The 21,285-nt window shown below is 43.7% G+C and overlaps 1 protein-coding gene across 3 annotated transcripts in view; it reads right to left on the bottom strand.

The window, feature by feature from the left end:
- The window catches only part of ush2a (Usher syndrome 2A (autosomal recessive, mild)), a 436,139-nt gene that overhangs the window by 343,976 nt on the left and 70,878 nt on the right, over positions 1–21,285 (bottom strand). For all 3 annotated transcript variants that reach the window (XM_045714834.1, XM_045714836.1, XM_045714830.1), the window contains 2 exons: positions 16,812–17,026; positions 12,938–13,159 (listed from right to left, as the gene is read on the bottom strand). In XM_045714834.1, the coding sequence (XP_045570790.1) occupies positions 12,938–13,159; positions 16,812–17,026 (437 nt within the window). The remainder of the gene's footprint in view (positions 1–12,937; positions 13,160–16,811; positions 17,027–21,285) is intronic.

The raw sequence follows: 21,285 nt of genomic DNA, 5'->3' as shown, positions 1-21,285 counted from the left end.
TTGGGGTAGTCATTTTCTCTCTCTTTTAAATATTTCCTGAGGCTATGGTCTTGGGAGAGGGGTTAGTGAAATTCTGCAGTTTTATAGGTACAAAGGTATCTGGATTCGATGGTAAAGAGGAGTTACCAAATTAAATAAGACCTGGCCATTTTTGTTTGTTTTGCCATATGGTTTACCGCACACACACACGCACGCACGCACGCGCACACACACACACACACACACACACACACACACACACACACACACACACACACACACACACACACACACACACACACACACACACACACACACACACACACACACATACATACACACACACACACACACATTCACACACACCAGCACGCACACACAACTTACTGGTTATGAATATGGGTGAGTGCCAGGGGCACACACACATATGGAATTTTCATTCGTTTTCTTTTCGGATTTTTAATTGAACACATATGAATTATTTTGCTAAAAAAATGTACTGAAGGAAGTTAGTGTAAACATGGGATACGAAATGTATGACATGTTTGACTGTTTTTATATAATTGGTCTAACAGAGAAAGTAACACTTATTTTGAGGGTTTGAATGACCTCTGTCCTGACTTTCTAGTGTGGTTTGATCGACCTCACTGGAATGCCAAGAGACATTGGATGATGATTTAAAGATCATATTTAATACAGATTTGAAGGTAATTTATAATACTGATAATTACGGAGAAGTTTTATAACTAATAGGACCACGAGAAGGATAGACCTGTCTCTAGTCTATTTTTACTATGAAGTTATGGGTACAAATGTTTTTTTTTTTGTTATTAAGGGTAGTAATTCGAATTTCATTTGCAGTGTTGTTGTTTTTACACATTAGTCACTATGGTGAGTTATGTGTCAAAATGGGGGAATTACAATATTTTTTAGGTTTTGGATTGAAGTTTACACACCTTGAGTGATGTATGAAGGAGTGTATTGTTGCGTTGTTTGTTCTGTTTTCCTTTGATAAATCTCACCAGATTGGGTCTGCTGGATGATCAGGATAATTTCCTGATCCTATGGCTCTGCGATGAGGTTGACAGTGTGATTTGGGGAGTATAAGCTAATTTGAAACATTGTTTCAACAGAATGTGATGTTATTATTTTTATTTGACATGTGTTTTAGGGATTTGCATTAAGAATAATGGTAGTAGTAATAATTTGTCATACAGTAGATAATTTGTTTGGATTTCTTGAATGCTTGTCTGGATTTCCTGAATCAGAAATGAACTGAACTGAACTGTTGTTCTGATCTGTCGTCTCTCTCGAGGTTACTACTGACGGTGTCTGGAAATGGCATTCACTACGGTCCTGTCCTGCACCACTTCTATCGAGAGACCTGAGTCTGAACCAGCAACCGGTGTACAGCATCCAGTTGAAGTCATCAACTACCTTTTCTCTCAGGAGTGCAAAAGAAGTCCACGTGGAGTGAGCAAGGAGAGAGATCCGTTCCAAAACTTTTGTCATATTGCTGGTACACTGGTTGGCAAATGGACAAGACATAATAGGAGTTGTGATTTGGCTCAGGTGACACATTGAAATTGGGATATTGTCATGGGCCATCCACTTGAACTGTGAAGCTATCTGAAGAAGAAAAATGAAGAAATGCCACAAGATTGAGTTCCTGAAAAGGGAGGGGATTGGTCAACTGTGCCCGTAATTGATTTGGGGTATCAGGTTGATGGGGGAGGTCTACACTGCTACATTTATAGTGATTTAGGCTAAGAATGCATTGAGATACTGATCAGTAATTATAACCCTGATGAGGAATTTAATACTACTAGCATTATGAGATTAATATATTGTATGGTTAATATGGATGTACATTCTGCTAGTGTTGATATATGTTAAATTGAAGGTTTTAATTTTGAGTGATAGAACCCATGTGAATCCCTGAGCAATGTCATTCTAAATTTTGGTTGGATAATTAATTGGGTTATAATTAAGATTCGGAAATGGAATGATTTCCCTGACCTATTCCCTATTCCTGACTACATCTCTGATAAGGACCCCACTTCTGAGCATCAGGACCCAGATGTGGAGCTCATGTTGCTATTGAGTGTACAAAGTGCCCAGAGAGGGGTGTCTATCACTGGTGTAGGAAGGGTTCATTCTAAGTGGGGTGGACATTTTCATCATGCTGACCCCTACCTTTGTGTATGGTGCCAGTGTGATGACTGTCCTATTTGCTGTAATGAAGCTTGTGTGTGATTTTCTTTTTTATGTTTCATTTTCTGTTCCAGATTGACTGTGTTTAGGTCTAAAACTCAGCAACCAAAGAAAGGTTCCTCTTCTGCATGGATGAAATGTCAGGGACCAGAAATATGTACTTTGTTTGTTTACATATGTATATGCTTAACAATAATTATGTGATGCTTGTACCCTTAGATTTTCTAGAAGAAGCTTAGATTCTTCAAAAAGGGAATGTGAGGGAAAAATTATGTATTCACGTTATTTGTTGGATAAGTAACAATTATTTACATAACAAATTGTAAGATATTTCTGTCCTGCTAATGCTGTATTTTATGGTCTCCACTCTAGCACCCTGCAGCTAATCTGGGCTTGTGGTTTTACTAGTGATAGCCAGAGCTGACAATTGATTGATCTCTTGGTGATAAAAACCAACAGCTACATTCCATTCTATGATTAGTGGTGCGTGTGAGACATATGTCTCCGGTCTGATTAAGCCTGCATTCCATAGATATGGTGTATGTTTAGCCGGGACAGAGATAGCTTGGAGAAGCAGAACAAAGGCCTTAGTATTCCTAATTATCCTGGCATCTGGGAAACTAAGACAAGGTGGGGTTAAAAATAACACCAGAGGCAGATAACCAGGAGATGAATATGGGAGGGGTGGAACCAAGCATTCTGGTTATTAGCTATATAAACTGTGCAGTCTGTAAAGAGAAGGCTCTCAGCCTAACAGTCTGTCAAGACTGTTGGGCTGACAGTTTCATTATTGCAATAATTAATCAATATTAAATAAAGATGACTGTTTGAAGAAATTACCAAGTCTCTCTCAGTACTGAATTTCCACGACATAAGACATGCATAAAAGCAACAGATACCATTAATAATAAGGGGACTAGAAGCGTCTTATATGGTGAGCTACTGAGTGGCTACTACAGGCAAGCCCCCATACTATTGTGGAGGACTTAATTCTTCCTGCTGCCGCGGATATGGCTGGGACAATGCTGGGGGGAAAGGCCAAAATAACGACACAGACAATGCCTTCATCAAACAATCCTGCTTCAAGACGCATCAGTGATATGGCAGGAGATGTTTTGAGACAATTACTGCTTCGCATACAAGCCAGTGAATTCTTTGCGTTACAGCTGGATGAGTCAACAGACGTGGCGGGCCTGGCACAGCTCCTGGTATATGTCCATTACATTTATGGGGGGTTAATTAAGGAAGACATCCTCTTCTGCAAACCACTGGAAACTGGGACAATAGGAGAGGATATTTTTAAAGGACTGGACAGCTTGTGACATCAAATGGACTTTGGTGGTCAAGATGTGTTGGTATCTGTACTGATGGTGCAAAAGCCATGACATTGTGACATAGTAGAGTGGTAACACACGTGCAAGCAGTTTCTCCCGACGCCACTTAGGTACACTGCAGCATCCACCGAGAGGCTCTTGCTGCCAAGGGAATGCCTGACAGCTTGAAAGATGTTTTGGACACTACAGTGAAAACTTTGTTAAAGCAAGGCCCCTGAACTCTTGTGTATTTTCTGCACTTTGCAATGATATTGGCGGCGACCATGTAACACTTTTACAACATACAGAAGTGCGCTGGTTATCAAGGGGCAAAGTATTGACAAGTTTTTTTGAATTGAGAGACGAGCTTAAAGTTTTCTTCACTGACCATAATTTTCACTTGTCTGACCGCTTGCATGATGACAAGTTTCTCACACGACTGGCCTATCTGGGTGATGTTTTTTCTCACCTGAATGATCTGAATCTTGGAGTACAGGGACTCTCCACAACAATATTCAATGTGCGGGACAAATTTGAGGCTATGATCAAGAAGTTGAAGCTCTTCTCTGTCTGCATTAAGGACAACACACAGGTCTTTCCATCATTGTATGATTTTTTGTGTGCAAATTAACTCAAGCTTACAGACAATGTCAAATGTGATATTGTGAAGCACCTGAGTGTCTGGGTGCGCAATTACGCAGGTACTTTCCAGAAAACGGATGACACAAACAACTGGATTCATTATCCCTTTCATGCCCTGCCTCCAGTCGACTTACCAATATCTTACCAATATCTGAACAAGAGAGCCTCATCGAAATTGAAACAAGCGGTTCTGTGAAAACTGAATTTAATCAGAAGCCACTGTCAGATTTCTGGATTGGGCTGCACTCAGAGTATCCTGCAAACGAAATACAAGCACAGACTGTGTGTGGAAAATGATTTAAGACTGAGACTCTCCAATACAACCCAACATTACAGAGTTATGAGCATCCTTTCAAGCACACCCTTCTCATTAACCACACTTTTCAATGAACAAATAAGGTTTTATATGTAAGATGATTAAATAAAGAGCAAAATGATTGATTATTATTATATACTGCTCAAAAAAATAAAGGGAACACTTAAACAACACAATGTAACTCCAAGTCAATCACACTTCTGTGAAATCAAACTGTCCACTTAGGAAGCAACACTGATTGACAATACATTTCACATGCTGTTGTGCAAATGGAATAGACAACAGGAGGAAATTATAGGCAATAAGCAAGACACCCCCAATAAAGGAGTGGTTCTGCAGGGGGTGACCACTTCTCAGTTCCTATGCTTCCTGGCTGATGTTTTGGTCACTTTTGAATGCTGGCGGTGCTTTCACTCTAGTGGTAGCATGAGACGGTGTCTACAACCCACACAAGTGGCTCAGGTAGTGCAGCTCATCCAGGATGGCACATCAATGCCAGCTGTGGCAAGAAGGTTTGCTGTGTCTGTCAGCGTAGTGTCCAGAGCATGGAGGTGCTACCAGGAGACAGGCCAGTACATCAGGAGACGTGGAGGAGGCCGTAGGAGGGCAACAACCCAGCAGCAGGACCGCTACCTCCGCCTTTGTGCAAGGAGGAGCAGGAGGAGCACTGCCAGAGCCCTGCAAAATGACCTCCAGCAGGCCACAAATGTGCATGTGTCTGCTCAAACGGTCAGAAACAGACTCCACGAGGGTGGTATGAGGGTCCGACGTCCACAGGTGGGGGTTGTGCTTACAGCCCAACACCGTGCAGGACGTTTGGCATTTGCCAGAGAACACCAAGATTGGCAAATTCGCCACTGGCGCCCTGTGCTCTTCACAGATTAAAGCAGGTTCACACTGAGCACGTGACAGACGTGACAGTCTGGAGACGCCGTGGAGAACGTTCTGCTGCCTGCAACATCCTCCAGCATGACCGGTTTGGCGGTGGGTCAGTCATGGTGTGGGGTGGCATTTCTTTGGGGGGCCGCACAGCCCTCCATGTGCTCGCCAGAGGTAGCCTGACTGTCATTAGGTACCAAGATGAGATCCTCAGACCCCTTGTGAGACCATATGCTGGTGCGGTTGGCCCTGGGTTCCTCCTAATGCAAGACAAGGCTAGACCTCATGTGGCTGGAGTGTGTCAGCAGTTCCTGCAAGAGGAAGGTATTGATGCTATGGACTGGCCTGCCCGTTCTCCAGACCTAAATCCAATTGAGCACATCTGGGACATCATGTCTCGCTCCATCCACCAACGCCACGTTGCACCACAGACTGTCCAGGAGTTGGCGGATGCTTTAGTCCAGGTCTGGGAGGAGATCCCTCAGGAGACCCTCTGCCACCTCATCAGGAGCATGCCCAGGCGTTGTAGGGAGGTCATACAGGCACTTGGAGGCCACACACACTACTGAGCCTCATTTTGACTTGTTTTAAGGACATTACATCAAAGTTGGATCAGTGACTCCAAATCCAGACTTCCATGGGTTGATAAATTGGATTTCCATTGATTATTTTTGTGTGATTTTGTTGTCAGCACATTCAACTATGTAAAGAAAAAAGTATTTAATAAGATTATTTCTTTCATTCAGATCTAGGATGTGTTGTTTAAGTGTTCCCTTTATTTTTTTGAGCAGTGTATTATTATTTGTGCCCTGGTCCTATAAGAGCTTTTTGTCACTTCCCAGGAGCCGGGTTGTGACAAAAACTCACACTCATTCTTATGTTTAATAAACATATCGTATAGTGTGTGTGCGGCAGGCTTACAATGATGGTAAAAAACAACATTTGAGAGTGTGCTGACCCTGGTGCTAGAGGGGGTACGCAGCTGGAGGTTGAATGTTTGAAGGGGTACGGGACTATAAAAAGTTTGGGAACCACTGGACTAGAGCACACACCATTAGTGCCACAGGAAACTTCCACAAAGCTGTAAACGACCTGAGAGACAAGGCAAGAAGGGCCTTCTATGCCATCAAAAGGAACATAAAATTTGACATACCAATTAGGATCTGGCTAAAAAATACTTGAATCCGTTATAGAACCCATTGCCCTTTATGGTTGTGAGGTCTGGGGTCTACTCACCAACCAAGAATTCACAAAACAGGACAAACACAAAATTGAGACTCTGAATATCCTCAGTGTACAACGTAAAACACCTAATAATGCATAGAGAGCAGAATTAGGCCGATACCCGCTAATTATCAAAATCCAGAAAACAACCACCTAAAAGGAAGCGATTCCCAAACGTTCCATAACAAAGCCATTACCTCAGATGAGTCCCCATATTAGAGACACATATTTCCCTCAGATTACACAGATCCACGAAGAATTTGAAAATAAATCCAATTTATTTTCCCTTTGGTACTTTAACTATTTGCACATAATATGACATTTGAAATGTATTTATTATTTTATGTAATGTGTGTAATGCTTACTGTTAATTTGTATTGTTTATTTCACTTTTGTTTATTATCCACTTCACTTTCTTTGGCAATGTTTAAAAAAAAATCCCATGCCAATAAAGCCCTTAAATTGAATTGAGAGAAAGACAGAGAGGAGGGGGGAGAGAGAGAGAGAGAGAGAGAGAGAGAGAGAGAGAGAGAGAGAGAGAGAGAGAGAGAGAGAGAGAGAGAGAGACTAAGTCGCTTTGGATAAAACATCTGCTAAATGGCATATATTATTATCTAAACTATATTACATTATAATATAATATAGATGGAGATGTATCATATACAACTAATGAGACCCTTTAGCGCGTAGAATGCTTCAACTGTTTACTACTCATGCTACATGATATGGGAAGAGTCATTGCAAAATCTTTACATTTCATTTCAAAGCAACACCCTCTGATAGGCAACTCATTGTGCTTGCTGGCTGGCTGGCTGGCCAGCTCTCTCTCTCTGAATATATATTAGATGTCCCATTCAACATTTATAAAGGCCAGTGGAAATATCAGTCCTGTTGTGATGTACGACATCCAACCTGACATGTCTCAATCTCTCTCAATCTCAATCTCAATCTCAATCTCAATCTCTCTCTCTCTCTCTCTCTCTCTCTCTCTCTCTCTCTCTCTCTCTCTCTCTCTCTCTCTCTCTCAATTCAATTTAAGGGCTTTATTGGCATGGGAAACAAATACTAACATTGCCAAAGCAAGTGAAGTAGATAATAAACAAAAGTGAAATAAACAATAAAAATTCTCTCTCTCTCTTTCTCTCTCACACAGACAGACACACACACACATACACCGCTGCAGGTCACCACATTAATTATTCATACAGACATTCAGATGCTGTCGCTTTCCTCTCTCTCATCCCTCTTTCTTCTCAAGGTGTTGAGGGTAATATCATCTGAATAGAGAGGTGCTTAAAAGCACGTGCTTCAATTCCAGACAAGAACCTAATCTCCACAAACAACTCTAACATATAAAAGGGTTGCAAAATTCTGGTAACTTTCCTAAAATCCCCAGATTTTCCAGAAATTCCGGTTGGAATATTCCTGAAATCAGGAGAGAATCCTCCAACTGGTGTTAGGGAATAGGTTAGGTAGTTTAGACAACACACTACAGCTCACTACCACTTCAACCCTCCATTCCCCCAGGGGGCAGCAGCAACCTTGTCCAGGTGCTGAGCCTGGTTGATAAGCACATCAGGTACTGCCAATTAAAGGGTCTACACACTCTACGGAGATTTTGTAGTAGATTTTGTCACAAAAATGGCGGCTCCTTGTAATACGCTCCAGCATTCAATGTACTTTTGTGCTACCTGAAAATTGAGACGCGCTGTATCATTCCTTGCAGAGCCATGGGGTCAGTGATCTGATCTATAGGCCATGCATCAAAGTAGCATTGATAATCAAATATAATCTCAGCGACTGTTCAAACAATAAACCAAACAACATTGTAGCCTTATTAGAACCCCCCCCCCAAAAAGGTACTTTGTTGAGAAGTAATAACTACTGCTACACAGTAAAAACAACTGGTAGCCATGAGCCTTTTCTCCGTGATGTGAAGACATTCTATTTTTATTTATAAATTGTATTATTTCACTTGGGGGAGGTGTGGGTAGATAAAAGGCTAGTTTGCTTGCTGTTTTTAGCCAGCTAGCTAGCAAGCTGCTAGCGGAGTATCCTACAGCCTACTGGCAGGCACAAAATCAGCTAATGTAAATCAAACCTAAACTTTCATTACATGTAGGCCTAGCTGTTATTTAAATATGCTGTTGGTTTTCTTTCAAATTAGCTCACAGTGGTGATGTTTTCAAGGTGATTCTTCTTTGCCTACCTCAAATGGGAAGAGAACAACAGAAACATCTCTGCTATCACCCACTTGTGGACATTGCTATTTGGGAGTCTGGAAATGCATGGACTGGCGAGGTATCATGTTACCAAAAGGTGTTGCAAGCCGTGAGGCTGCTGGTTCGTAAGGCCTTTCTTTTGATTTTGAATCTTTAGTTTAGGCATGCCTGTTTGTAGTTTTCCTTTTTGTATATATTTGTTTTCATCGCCATCTTGGACTGGCCAACCAAGAGGTAACGACGGAGCTGGCCCTGAACTTGGTAAGTTGCTATCTCCTGGGCACGTGCATCCAACACGGTCCTCAAATGCTGATTTCTCACACAAATGTACACACTCATTTAGGTTACAGACCATGTACAGTGGGGGAAAAAAGTATTTGATCCCCTGCTGATTTTGTATGTTTTCCCACTTACAAAGAAATGATCAGTCTATAATTTTAATGGTAGGTTTATTTGAACAGTGAGAGACAGAATAACAACAAAATAATCCAGAAAAACGCATGTCAAAAATGTTATAAATTGATTAGCATTTTAATGAGGGAAATAAGTATTTCACCCCTCTGCAAAACATGACTTAGTACTTGGTGGCAAAACCCTTGTTGGCAATCACAGAGGTCAGACGTTTCTTGTAGTTGGTCACCAGGTTTGCACACATCTCAGGAGGGATTTTGTCACACTCATCTTTGCAGATCTTCTCCAAGTCATTAAGGTTTCGAGGCTGACGTTTGGCAACTCGAACCTTCAGCTCCCTCCACAGATTTTCTATGGGAGGGCTAGGCCACTCCAGGACCTTAATGTGCTTCTTCTTGAGCCACTCCTTTGTTGCCTTGGCCGTGTGTTTTGGGTCATTGTCATGCTGGAATACACATCCACGACCCATTTTCAATGCCCTGGCTGAGGGAAGGAGGTTCTCACCCAAGATTTGACGGTACATGGCCCGTCCATCGTCCCTTTGATGCGGTGAAGTTGTCCTGTCCCCTTAGCAGAAAAACACCCCCAAAGCATAATGTTTCCACCTCCATGTTTGACGGTTGAGATGGTGTTCTTGGGGTCATAGGCAGCATTCCTCCTCCTGTATAAAAGACACCTGGGAGCCAGAAATCTTTCTGATTGAGAGGGGGTCAAATACTTATTTCCCTCATTAAAATCCAAATCAATTTATAACATTTTTGACATGCGTTTTTCTCGATATTTTTGTTGTTATTCTGTCTCTCACTGTTCAAATAAACCTAACATTAAAATTATAGACTGATCATTTCTTTGTCAGTGGGCTAACATACAAAATCAGCAGGGGATCAAATACCTTTTCCCCCCTTTGTAACTAGGCCTAGAACCCCTAGACAAAGTGACCGCAACAATATCCGTGGGCTGGTAACACTGGAGTTTCTGGAAAACCTGGGAATTCTAGGAAAGGTGAAAGAATTCTGCATCCTTAAACATGTTAACATGCATTGTTGCACACAGAAACTCCACACAGGTAGGGGGCCAACTATAGTACAGTAGGGTCTGAAATCCCATTCTCCTAAACCAGGGATGGGCAGTTTTGATGGGGGTGGGGGCTACAAAAAAATCGGAACTCATAATGAGGGGCCGCAGTGGCTCGCGGGTCTGGTACCCACATCCACATCCATACCCACACCTATACCCACACAATGTTTTTAATATGATATCTGAGCGAGAGTGTCTAACAACATCAATGGGGGCCCATGATTACTACAAGTTCAGATAGCTGGCTGCTAGACTAACTTACCTATCTACATTTGTTTTACCTGACATGGGCTAATTGAGTGACTGTCAGTGACTGACAACAAAATAAAATAAATTAAATTGCACCTTGAGTATTCTACTATTTTAACAGGCTGACTGCACCGCTCGCAAGCAATACATTTAGAAATCTATATTATTCAATTATTGCAATTATTGCTTGTGCGCGCCAACGAGCGTCTGCATTGCCAAGGGCTAAAATAGAAGTGAGCTCTATTTGTGACGCAGATCGCACTGCAAGTCCTGCCTCTCCCATCTCCTCATTGGTTTATAGAAGCAGGTACCCACGTGCCATCTTCTCATTGGTTATACCCACGTGGGTGACTGAAAGACGAACGAGGTTGGTGGCGGTAATGCACACCTAATTTCTGAAAGTTGCCTATCGCAATATAAAGTCAAGAGAAGAAAACGCCTGGAAGGAGGAGAGATGACAAGAAACGATTCGGTTGACCATTTTATGTGTGGATTAATTTTATGTAGAGGACCTTGTGCATTTCAGGTAAAATAACAACTCAGGAAAAATTAGCTAGCAACAGCAAGCTAGCTAAATAGGACAAATGCCATAAATGTTTAATGCTTATCGACCTGTCCCCAAATTAATAGAATTGGTTCAGAGCTTGTTTTGATATTTTAACCTGCGTGTCGTGATCGCGTTTGGTGTGGGGGGACAAAATACATTTATAAACGATGGCGCACGATGGCACACGCGCACAACCGGTTTGGGTTCCGTGTAACTCTAACTCTGACTGAGTTCCTATTTTTTTTGTTACATTATTTTAGAAATTGAGACACGAGCTAAATTAAAGAATACACACATTTACTGGCCTCTGTCTCCTCAACAAGCCTGCATACACACACCTATGAAAAACAGAGAGGGAGGGAGACACAGAGAGAGAGAGAGAGAGAGGGAGAGGGAGACAGAGAGAGAGAGAGAGAGAGAGAGAGAGAGAGGGGGAGACAGAGACAGAGAGAAAGGGAGAGAGAGCGATAGAAGTGGGAGGAGGGTGTGGGTTGGGATGCCTCTGAAGAAATTAGCAACGATGAGATTTGAGCATGTGTAATTCTCCTTCCCTCTTCACTGTAACCTGCCCTTAATTACATAAGCTTATTCCACTCAGATAGAGAGCGAGAGACAGCGGGAGAGAGAGAGAGAGAGGGGGGGGGAGACTGACATTACTGTCTTCTTTATAATGACATAATTAGTCATTAATTAGTCATAAGAGTGGAGGGTGTTTAATGAAGAGATGTATACAGGACTATAACAAGATGACTGTGCCTCTGGAGAGACAGGAAACACTAAAGCCTGGCTAAAGAGAAGAGGAGAGAAAAGAAAAGCGCAACACAGATTGAGTGCCTGTAGTGGCCCGCAGTAGGAGGAATACATTAGAAGCCTGAATTAAGTTTCCCTGACAGCCAACAATGCACTGCTGTCTATCTCAGTGGTTCCAAACCTTTTTCGGTTACTGTACCACCAACTGAATTTTGCCCTGAAGTACCCCTCATTTGCATTTTACCAGTAGGCCTATGGTCTCATGAGTCTTGGATAGGTCAACTACCCCCAGGGGTCCTAGTATCCCTGGTTGGGAACCACTGGTCTAACTCACACTAGACATACAGGGTGTGTGTGCCTGTTGTGTGTGGACATGACCTGCGCTAATGTGGGCTCATTCAGAGTGGTTAAAAACACAGGCATCTGAAGGGACAGCAAGCCAGGGGTCCTTAGCTTCAACCCCTGACCTCTAGCCCTGCCAGGGACGGCCACATGAAACTGTCATGGCAGTCTGGTCATTTTCTGATCACGGGACATCATTCAAACACACACACACACAGACACACACACAAAACACACACACACATGCACACACCATATTCCACAAACACTCTTATCAGAGAAAGGCTGTCCCTTCACTCATCAACTGTGTGATGGTGGAATTATTGAGGAATTATGGCAATGTAAATAAAGTTCCTAATAACAGCCTGTGTAGATGATGTGGCAGGACCACTGTTATCTTATAACTGTGACCTTAGTGACTGTATTTCCATTAGGCATTCGGTCTCTTTGTTTCACTCTCATAGTTTTAATTTAGCTTTATTTCAGTGATTGAAATACTAAACATGTCCACCAGGTGTGCATACCTCCAAAGCCCCAAGCCTGTATTCACAAAGCGGCTCAGAGTAGGAGGGCTAATCTAGGATCAGGTCCCCTTTCTTATTCATTATGATTTAAAAGGCTAAACGTATCCTAGATCAGCACTCCTACTCTGAGATGCTTTGTGAAAACCTGACCAGACCTTGATGCCCCCCTCCCCCCACCAATATAAATCAATGATTATAACAGTGCATAACAGTTCATAACAAGCTTAAATAGACTCTATGTCTCTCACCTTCCACTGATGGTGATCTCATTGACACCGTAGTAGCGGTGGCGTTGGGGCGCCCCTGTATTTTGCGTGTGGTACTGTCCACTCAGGTGGATCCTGACCCAGGTGGCCTGAACCATCTGCTGCAGGGCAGGGGTGTTATAGAAGTCATTGTAGCCTGGACGCAGGTTTGGCTCTGGAGTCAACATACTGAAGGTGATGTTACCTTGGGAGTATGGGACATCACTGAAACAGAGAGGACAAAGTCAACAACAGTGTGTATGTGTGTGTGGGTTTGTGTGTGTGTGTGTGTGTGTGTGTGTGTGTGTGTGTGTGTGTGTGTGTGTGTGTGTGTGTGTGTGTGTGTGTGTGTGTGTGTGTGTGTGTGTGTGTGTGTGTGTGTGTGTGTGTGTGTGTGTGAGTGAGTGTTGGTTTCGGTTAGATTATTAAAAACGAATCACGTTTTCAATGTTTTTGGTTCTGATTATTTGGGTTGAATGCTGTAACAACACAGAATAAAACAATTAATAAAAGTCCCATTATGGTGGTGACGGCCCATTACTGATAAACCCTCAGTAATCTTTCTCTGATAAACCCTCAGTAATGTCTATCTCTGCTAAACCCTCAGTAATGTCTATCTCTGATAACCCCTCAGTAATGGCTATCTCTGATAAACTCTCAGTAATAACTATCTCTGATAAACCCTCAGTAATCTTTCTCTGATAAACCCTCAGTAATGTCTATCTCTGCTAAACCCTCAGTAATGTCTATCTCTGCTAAACCCTCAGTAATGGCTATCTCTGATAAACCCTCAGTAATGGCTATCTCTGATAAACTCTCAGTAATAACTATCTCTGATAAACCCTCAGTAATGGCTATCTCTGATAAACCCTCAGTAATGAATATCTCTGATAAACCCTCAGTAATGACTATCTCTGATAAACCCTCAGTAATGGCTATTTCTGATAAACCCTCAGTAATCAATCTCTGATAAACCAGTAATAACTATATCTGATAAACCCTCAGTAATGACTATCTCTGATAAACCCTCAGTAATCGATCTCTGATAAACCTCAGTAATGGTAATCTTTGATAAACCCTCAGTAATGGAAATCTCTGATAAACCCTCAGTAATGGCTATCTCTGATAAACCCTCTGTCATGCCCTGACCTGAGAGAGCCGTTTTTCAATGTTTGGTTAGGTCAGGGTGTGACATGGGGTGGGCATTCTATGTGTCATATTTCTATGTTTTTTTTCTTTTCTTTGATTGGCCTAGTATGGTTTCCAATCAGAGGCAGCTGTCTATCGTTGTCTCTGATTGGGAATCATACTTAGGCAGCCCTTTTTCCCATCTTCAGTGTGGGATCTTGTTTTTGTCAGCTCAGTAAGCCTGCAGAACGTGACGTTCATTTTTCCTTTGTTTGTTATTTTGTTTGAGTGTTCTGAGTTACAATAAATATAAATATGAGCACTTTCCACGCTGCACCTTGGTCTACTCCTTTTGACGATCGTCACAGAAGATCCCACCACAAGAGGACCAAGCAGCGTGATCAGGAGTGGACCTGGGAGGACATCCTGAACGGCAAGAGATCCTGGACGTGGGAGGAGATCCAGGCTGGATGGGATCGCCTCCCATGGGAACATGTGGAGGCAGCAAGAGCAGAGCGGCAACGAGAAGAGGAACTAGCCCGGCAACGAGGCAAGCACAAGAGGCAGCCACCCCAAAAAATGTGGGGGGGGGCACACAGGGAGATTGGCAGTCAGGGTGGAGACCTGAGCCAAATCCCCGTGCTTACGGTGGGGAGAATAGGACTGGTCAGGCACCGGGTTATGTGGTAATGCGCACGGTGTCTCCAGTGCGAAGCCACGGCCCGGTGCGCTCTGTGCAAACTCCCCGCAGTGGCCGTGCTAGAGTTGGCATTCAGCCAGGAAGGATTGTGCCGGCTCAGCGTTCCTGGTCTCCGGTGCGTCTCTTCGGCCCAGGTTATCCTGCGACCAGGCTCTATGCACGGTACCCACAGTTCGCCAGCACAAACCAGTGCGACCTGTTCCAACGCCCCACGCTTGCCGGGCTACGGGGGGTATCCAGCCAGGACGGGTTGTGCCAGTCATAAGCTCCAGACCTCCAATGCGCCTCCAAGGCCCAGTATATCCTGCGCCAGTTCTATGCACTGTGTCGCCGGTGCACCTGCACAGCCCAGTTCGTCCTGTGCCAGCGACCCGCCCTTGCCGGACTAAAGTAAGTATCCAGCCAGGACGGGTTGTGCTAGCCATAAGCTCCAGACCTCCAGTGCGCCTCCACGGCCCAGTATACCCTGTGCCTGCTCTGCGCACCCGGCCTCCAGCGACGTTCCCCAGTCCAGAGCTCCCAGCGACGTTCCCCAGTCCGGAGCCTCCAGCAACGTTCCCTAGTACGGTGAGACCTGTTCAGGCTCCACGTATGAAGCCTCCAGTGATGATCCATGGTCTGAAGCCTCCAGTGATGATCCATGGCACGAAGCCTCCAGTGATGATCCATGGCCCGGAGCCTGTAGGGATGATCCATGGCACGAAGCCGCCAGTGATAATCCATGGCCCGGAGCCTGTAGGGATGATCCATGGCACGAAGCCTCCAGTGATAATCCATGGCCCGGAGCCTGTAGGGATGATCCATGGCACGAAGCCGCCAGTGATAATCCATGGCGCGGAGCCTGTAGTGATGATCCAAGGCACGGAGCCTGCAGCGACGGTCCCCAGTCCGGAACCTCCTGAGACGGCTTACAGTCCGGAACCTCCTGAGACGGCCTACAGTCCGGAGCCTACTGAGACGGCCTACAGTCCGGAGCCTCCTGAGACGGCAACAGTCCGGAGCCTCCTGAGATGGCCTACAGTCCAGAGCCTTCTGAGACGGCCTGCAGTCTGGAGCCTCCAGCGACGGTCTGCAGTCCGGAGTCTCCAGCGGCGGTCTGCAGTCCAGAGCCTCCAGAGGCGGCCTGCAGCCCAGAGTCTTCAGCGGCGGTCTGCAATCAAGAGCCTCCAGCGGCGGCCTGCAGCCCAGAGCCTCCAGCAGCGGCCTGCAGTACAGAACATCCGGCGATGATCCTCGGTCCGGTTCCTTCGATGACAATCCACGGTTCAGAGCTTCCGGCGAAGATCCACGGTCTGGTTCCTCCGGCAATACAAAAGCGGAGGGATCAGCGGGCGGAGTGGGGGCTACGCCCCGAACTGGAGCCGCCACCATGAGTAGATGCCCACCCGGACCCTCCCTATAGGTTCAGGTTTGCGGCCGGGAGTCCGCACCTTAAGGGGGGGTACTGTCACGTCCTGACCTGAGAGAGCCGTTTTTCTCTGATTGGTTAGGTCAGGGTGTGACATGGAGTGGGCATTCTATGTGTCATATTTCTATGTTGTTGTTTTTTCTTTGATTGGCCTAGTATGGTTTCCAATCAGAGGCAGCTGTCTATCGTTGTCTCTGATTGGGAATCATACTTAGGCAGCCCTTTTTCCCTCCTTCAGTGTGGGATCTTGTTTTTGTCAGCTCAGTAAGCCTGCAGAATGTGAAGTTCGTTTTTTCTTAGTTTGTTATTTTGTTTGAGTGTTCTGAGTTACAATAAATATGACCAGTTTCCACGCTGCACCTTGGTCTACTCCTTTTGACGATCGTCACACCCTCAGTAATGAATATCTCTTATAAACCCTCAGTAATGGAAATCTCTGATAAACCCTCAGTAATGACTATCTCTGATAAACCCTCAGTAATGACTATCTCTGACAAACCCTCAGTAATCGATCTCTGATAAACCCTCCGTAATCGATCTCTGATAAACCCTCAGTAATGGCTATCTCTGATAAACCCTCAGTAATGACTATCTCTGATAAAGATAAAGAAGTGTGGGCTTTGTGTTGAGCGGCTCCTTACCTGGGGAACTGTAGACAATTGACAGAGTCTGGTCTAAGCAAGGGTCCATTGTTTTGCAGACCAAACAGGCTGCAGTCTCTGGCCATGTACTGCCAGTCTAGCCATTCTGTTTCTACACTGCTACTGTTACTGCTGCTGCTGCTGTTACTGCATCTCCTCTGGATGTGCAAGGCCTCTGGCTGGGGACTGACCAACTGCAGGATCACATAGAACACCTACAAACAGACAGGACACACAGACATTAATGACACACGTCCACACTGTCGTTCTGAGGCTGAATAAAAACAACATTATAGTGTTCTTGCTGGTCTTGTCAGTTGCAGAGAGAATCATAGACCAAGAACTAAACTATGGAAGATCTGAAAATAGAATGATAGTTGGGCCAACTTTAGAGCCAGGCGCCATGTTGCTACATGTGAATATAAATTGACTTATTCATTATAGATGAACAATGTTTCAATGTTATGATTCAGAATGTCAGTTATGAGACGAAAAGTTATTCTAGTGAATTCCATAATTTATGTTATATTATACAACTTCATAATGTGCATAACAATGAAAGAAAGGTAGGTAACTAGCCAGCGCACAACATGGCTAATCATGTTTTTAAACAAATTCTTGTTCTCATTTCCTGTCGCAAGGCATTCCGGTACTTCACTAGCACCTTAGAGGCTGCTGCCCTATATACATAGACTTGAAATTACTGGCCACTTAAATAATGGAACACCAGTCACTTTAATAATGTTTACATATTTTGCATTACTCATCTCATATGTATATACTGTATTCTATTCTACTGTATTTTAGTCTATATATTCTTAATTCCATTCCTTACTTTAGATTTGTGTGTATTGCATTGTGTGTATTGTTGTGAAATTGTTAGATATTACTGCACTGTTGGAGCTAGAAACACAAGCATATCGCTACACCCGCAATAACATCTGCTAAACGTGTACGTGACCAATAACATTTTATTTGATTACTTTTGAAAAGTTCTCAATCACACAGACTGCAATGAAATACAATTAGCCTTGTATATGATATCTGTAGATAATCTCAATGAAAAAAGCCCCACCATCAAGCAGCTTAGGGAAGAGATCCTCCGGCTGCTAGCTCAGCTGCGAGAAAAGGATAACCTGCTTTCTAAGTGCACCAACCTTGCTGTAACCCAGGCAAACCCAATCTCAGTTTCAAATGCCTCCTATAGCAGAGTCGGGCGACGTTGATCTGTCCCAATCCAACGGACAGATTTTAAGCTGAACTCCGCGGCCCATGGGAGATTGGACACTCGCAAAGGCGTAGGAGATTGGGGAGGCAGTTTGGCCACCCTCCATCTATCCGAGAAGATTCGGTCCAGCTATCAAACTGGTTTACCCCGCTTGAGCCCTTGGAGTCAGCGCGGATCCTGGGTGTGTACCAACAGCCAGCGGCCGCCCAGTGGCACCCTCCCCCATGGCCACAGCAGCTCAGCAGGTCGCTTCCCGATCAGATTCCATCACGAACACTATCATTGTGGGCAGCTTGATGGTGAGAGATTTTGGCCTGCCTACGATCTGTGGACCTACCAAGGTCCACTGTCACCTAGGAGTCCGTGTCCATGATATCAACTCCCTACTGCCCACGGTTCTCGTCAACTACTCCAATACTGACACCATCATCAGTCAAGTAAGTTTTAACGTCCTTCGTTTTAGGCAATCTGAGGAAGTGACGGAGGACTACAAATAACATTTAACACCCACGCTAGTACAGGGAAGAAAATAATTATCTCTGGCCCTCTCCTGTGCTACCAAAGGGGTTCGGAACGTTTCAGACGACTCTGAACGAGTACCTGAAGAAACTTTGCAACAACAGGAATGTCTCTTTTTGTGACAACTTTGATTTGCTGTGGGAGCAAACAGCACTTTTTGAGACAGATTCACCCTAACAGCAGGGATTCCAGGATTAGTTCCAGCAACATCGCAAACTGTTTTAGAGACTGACGGACAGTGTCTGGTAGTGCTCCAGTCGTCCCTGTCAGAACAAGCAACAGAGGACTTGGAAACCATATCAACTCCTGTAGAAATGGCACTTTGGTTATTGTGAGTAAGCTAATTTATGTTCCTTTAACTCCGCCTTCTAGTGAGTTAATACAAACGTTTATCTCCTACCATTCTGATAGATTGGAGACTGTCAGAAAATGTGGTTGTAACGTTAATAATTTGGTTTTTATTACATTGGCTACCTCGAGGCAGATGCCCCAGGGGCAGAGTAGCCCACACTCATTGAATATGGCGCTTTTAAATGTTAGAGCAATCACAAGTAAAACCTTTCTCGTGAATTACCTCATTACTGACTGCAAAGTTGATTGCATGTTTCTCACTGAAACATGGCTGTCATCAGACTGTGGCGCTGCTCTTATTGAGGCCCTCCCCCCCGGAATACAGCTTTTCATACCCTATCAGAAAAGGGAAAAAGGGTGGAGGGACAGCCTCTCTCTTTACTAATGCTCTCAGCTGTAAGGACATTTAGTTTGGCGACTTTGGGTCTTCTGAGCATCATGCTATACAGTTTAAATGTCAGCCACCAGTGCTAGCCATAACCCTGTATAGGCCACTAAAGCACTGCCCCACTTTTTTTACTGATTTACCTGAACTATTGTTTATTGTGCTTGAGAACTATGATTAAGTCATTGTGTTGGGCGATTGTAATACTCATGTTGACAAAGAGACTGACTCCAAGGCCATTGAATTTATTTCTCTTTTGAGCTCTGTGTATTTATATCTACACTACCATTCAAAAGTTTGGGGTCACTTAGAAATGTTCTTGTTTTTGAAAGAAAAGCCAATTTTTTGTCCATTAAAATAACATCAAATTGATCAGAAATACAGTGTTACATTGTTAATGTTGTAAATGACTATTGTAGCTGAAACTGCTGTTTTTTATGAAATATCTACATAAGTGTACAGAGGGCCATTATCAGCAACCATCACTCCTGTGTTCCAATGGCACGGTGTGTTAGCTAATCCATTTAAAAGCCTAATTGATCATTAGAAAACACTTTTGCAATTATGTTAGCACAGCTGACAACTGTTGTCCTGATTAAAGAAGCAATAAAACTGGCCATCTTTAGACTAGTTGAGTATCTGGAGCATCAGCATTTGTGGGATCGATTACAGGCTCAAAATGGCCAGAAACAATAAACTTTCTTCTGAAACTCGTCAGTCTATTCTTGTTCTGAGAAATGAAGGCTATTCCATGCGAGAAATTGCCAAGAAACTGTAGATCTCGTACAACGCTGTGTACTATTCCCTTCACAGAATAGCGCAAACTGGCTCTAACCAGAATAGAAAGAGGAGTGGGAGGCCCCGGTGCACAAATAATAATAAGAAGAAGAAAATTAAATTAAATGTTTTGAGCTCTATGGACTTCATTCAACATGTTACTGGGCCCACCCATAACCATGGCCATACTCTGGACCTGGTTATTACCAAGGGGCTTTCTATAGACATATCCTCTATTGTTGCTTTATCTGATCACCACTCTGCATTTTTTACTACCTTGTTGCCCATAGCAGAGGGTAGAACTGAAAGCATTACTAAGAAACGCTATCTTACCTCTGAAGTTGCTATGGATTTTATTGGGTGTCGGAACAATACCCCACCACCTATTCTGCCTTCCTCTTGTGATGATTTAGTTGATAACTTTAATAGCAAATTAAGGGCAACCATTGATGCCATAGCTCCAGTAAAGTTGAAAAAGGCCACATCCAAACAGAGAGGCCCTTGGATGAGTTAGGAAACTAATCAATTAAAGATAAATTGCAGAAAGGCAGAGCGGAAGGGGAGAAAGTCAAAGTTGCAGGTCCATTATGATATACTGAGAGAGCAACTTGGCATATATAACAAGGCAATTAGAAATGCCAGACGGGCTCATTTTTCTAACTTGATCACTATTAATCAGAATAATTCCAGAGTGCTCTTCTCGACCATTGATGGCCTGATAAATCCTACCCCTGCAAACCTATGTGAACTTTCCTCCACATATAAATGTGATGAGTTTGAGGCATATTTCAGAGATAAGATAACCAAGATAACCAACATTAGGCTGGGTATCAGTCAAGCGAGACCTGATGAGATGTTTGATGATATGTGCCCTAGTCTACCACGCAAAGGCACTATGGATTTATTTTCCCTGGTTGGAACAGACATGCTCAGGAAAGAGATAACACAACTTAAGCCTTCTACCTGCCTTCTCGATCCCATCCCCACCACATTCTTCAAAACAGTTTTTAATTGCATATCTGAAGAAATGCAAGCTATTGTTAATCACTCCCTGTTCACAGGAATTCTCCCCACTGCACTAAAAACTGCTATGGTGAAACCCCTTCTGAAGAAAAGTCATCTAGATTCTTCAGCTCTTAGCAATTTTCGACCAATTTTCAACCTTCCATTCTTAAGCAAAATTCTGGAGAAATTGGTTTTGAAACGTAATGATT

The sequence above is a fragment of the Salmo salar genome, chromosome ssa01, assembly GCF_905237065.1.
Source record: "Salmo salar chromosome ssa01, Ssal_v3.1, whole genome shotgun sequence".
In the NCBI taxonomy this organism is placed as follows: Eukaryota; Metazoa; Chordata; class Actinopteri; order Salmoniformes; family Salmonidae; genus Salmo; species Salmo salar.
Note: the sequence above shows the minus strand (reverse complement) of the source record. Positions and strands in the feature narration are given on the sequence as shown.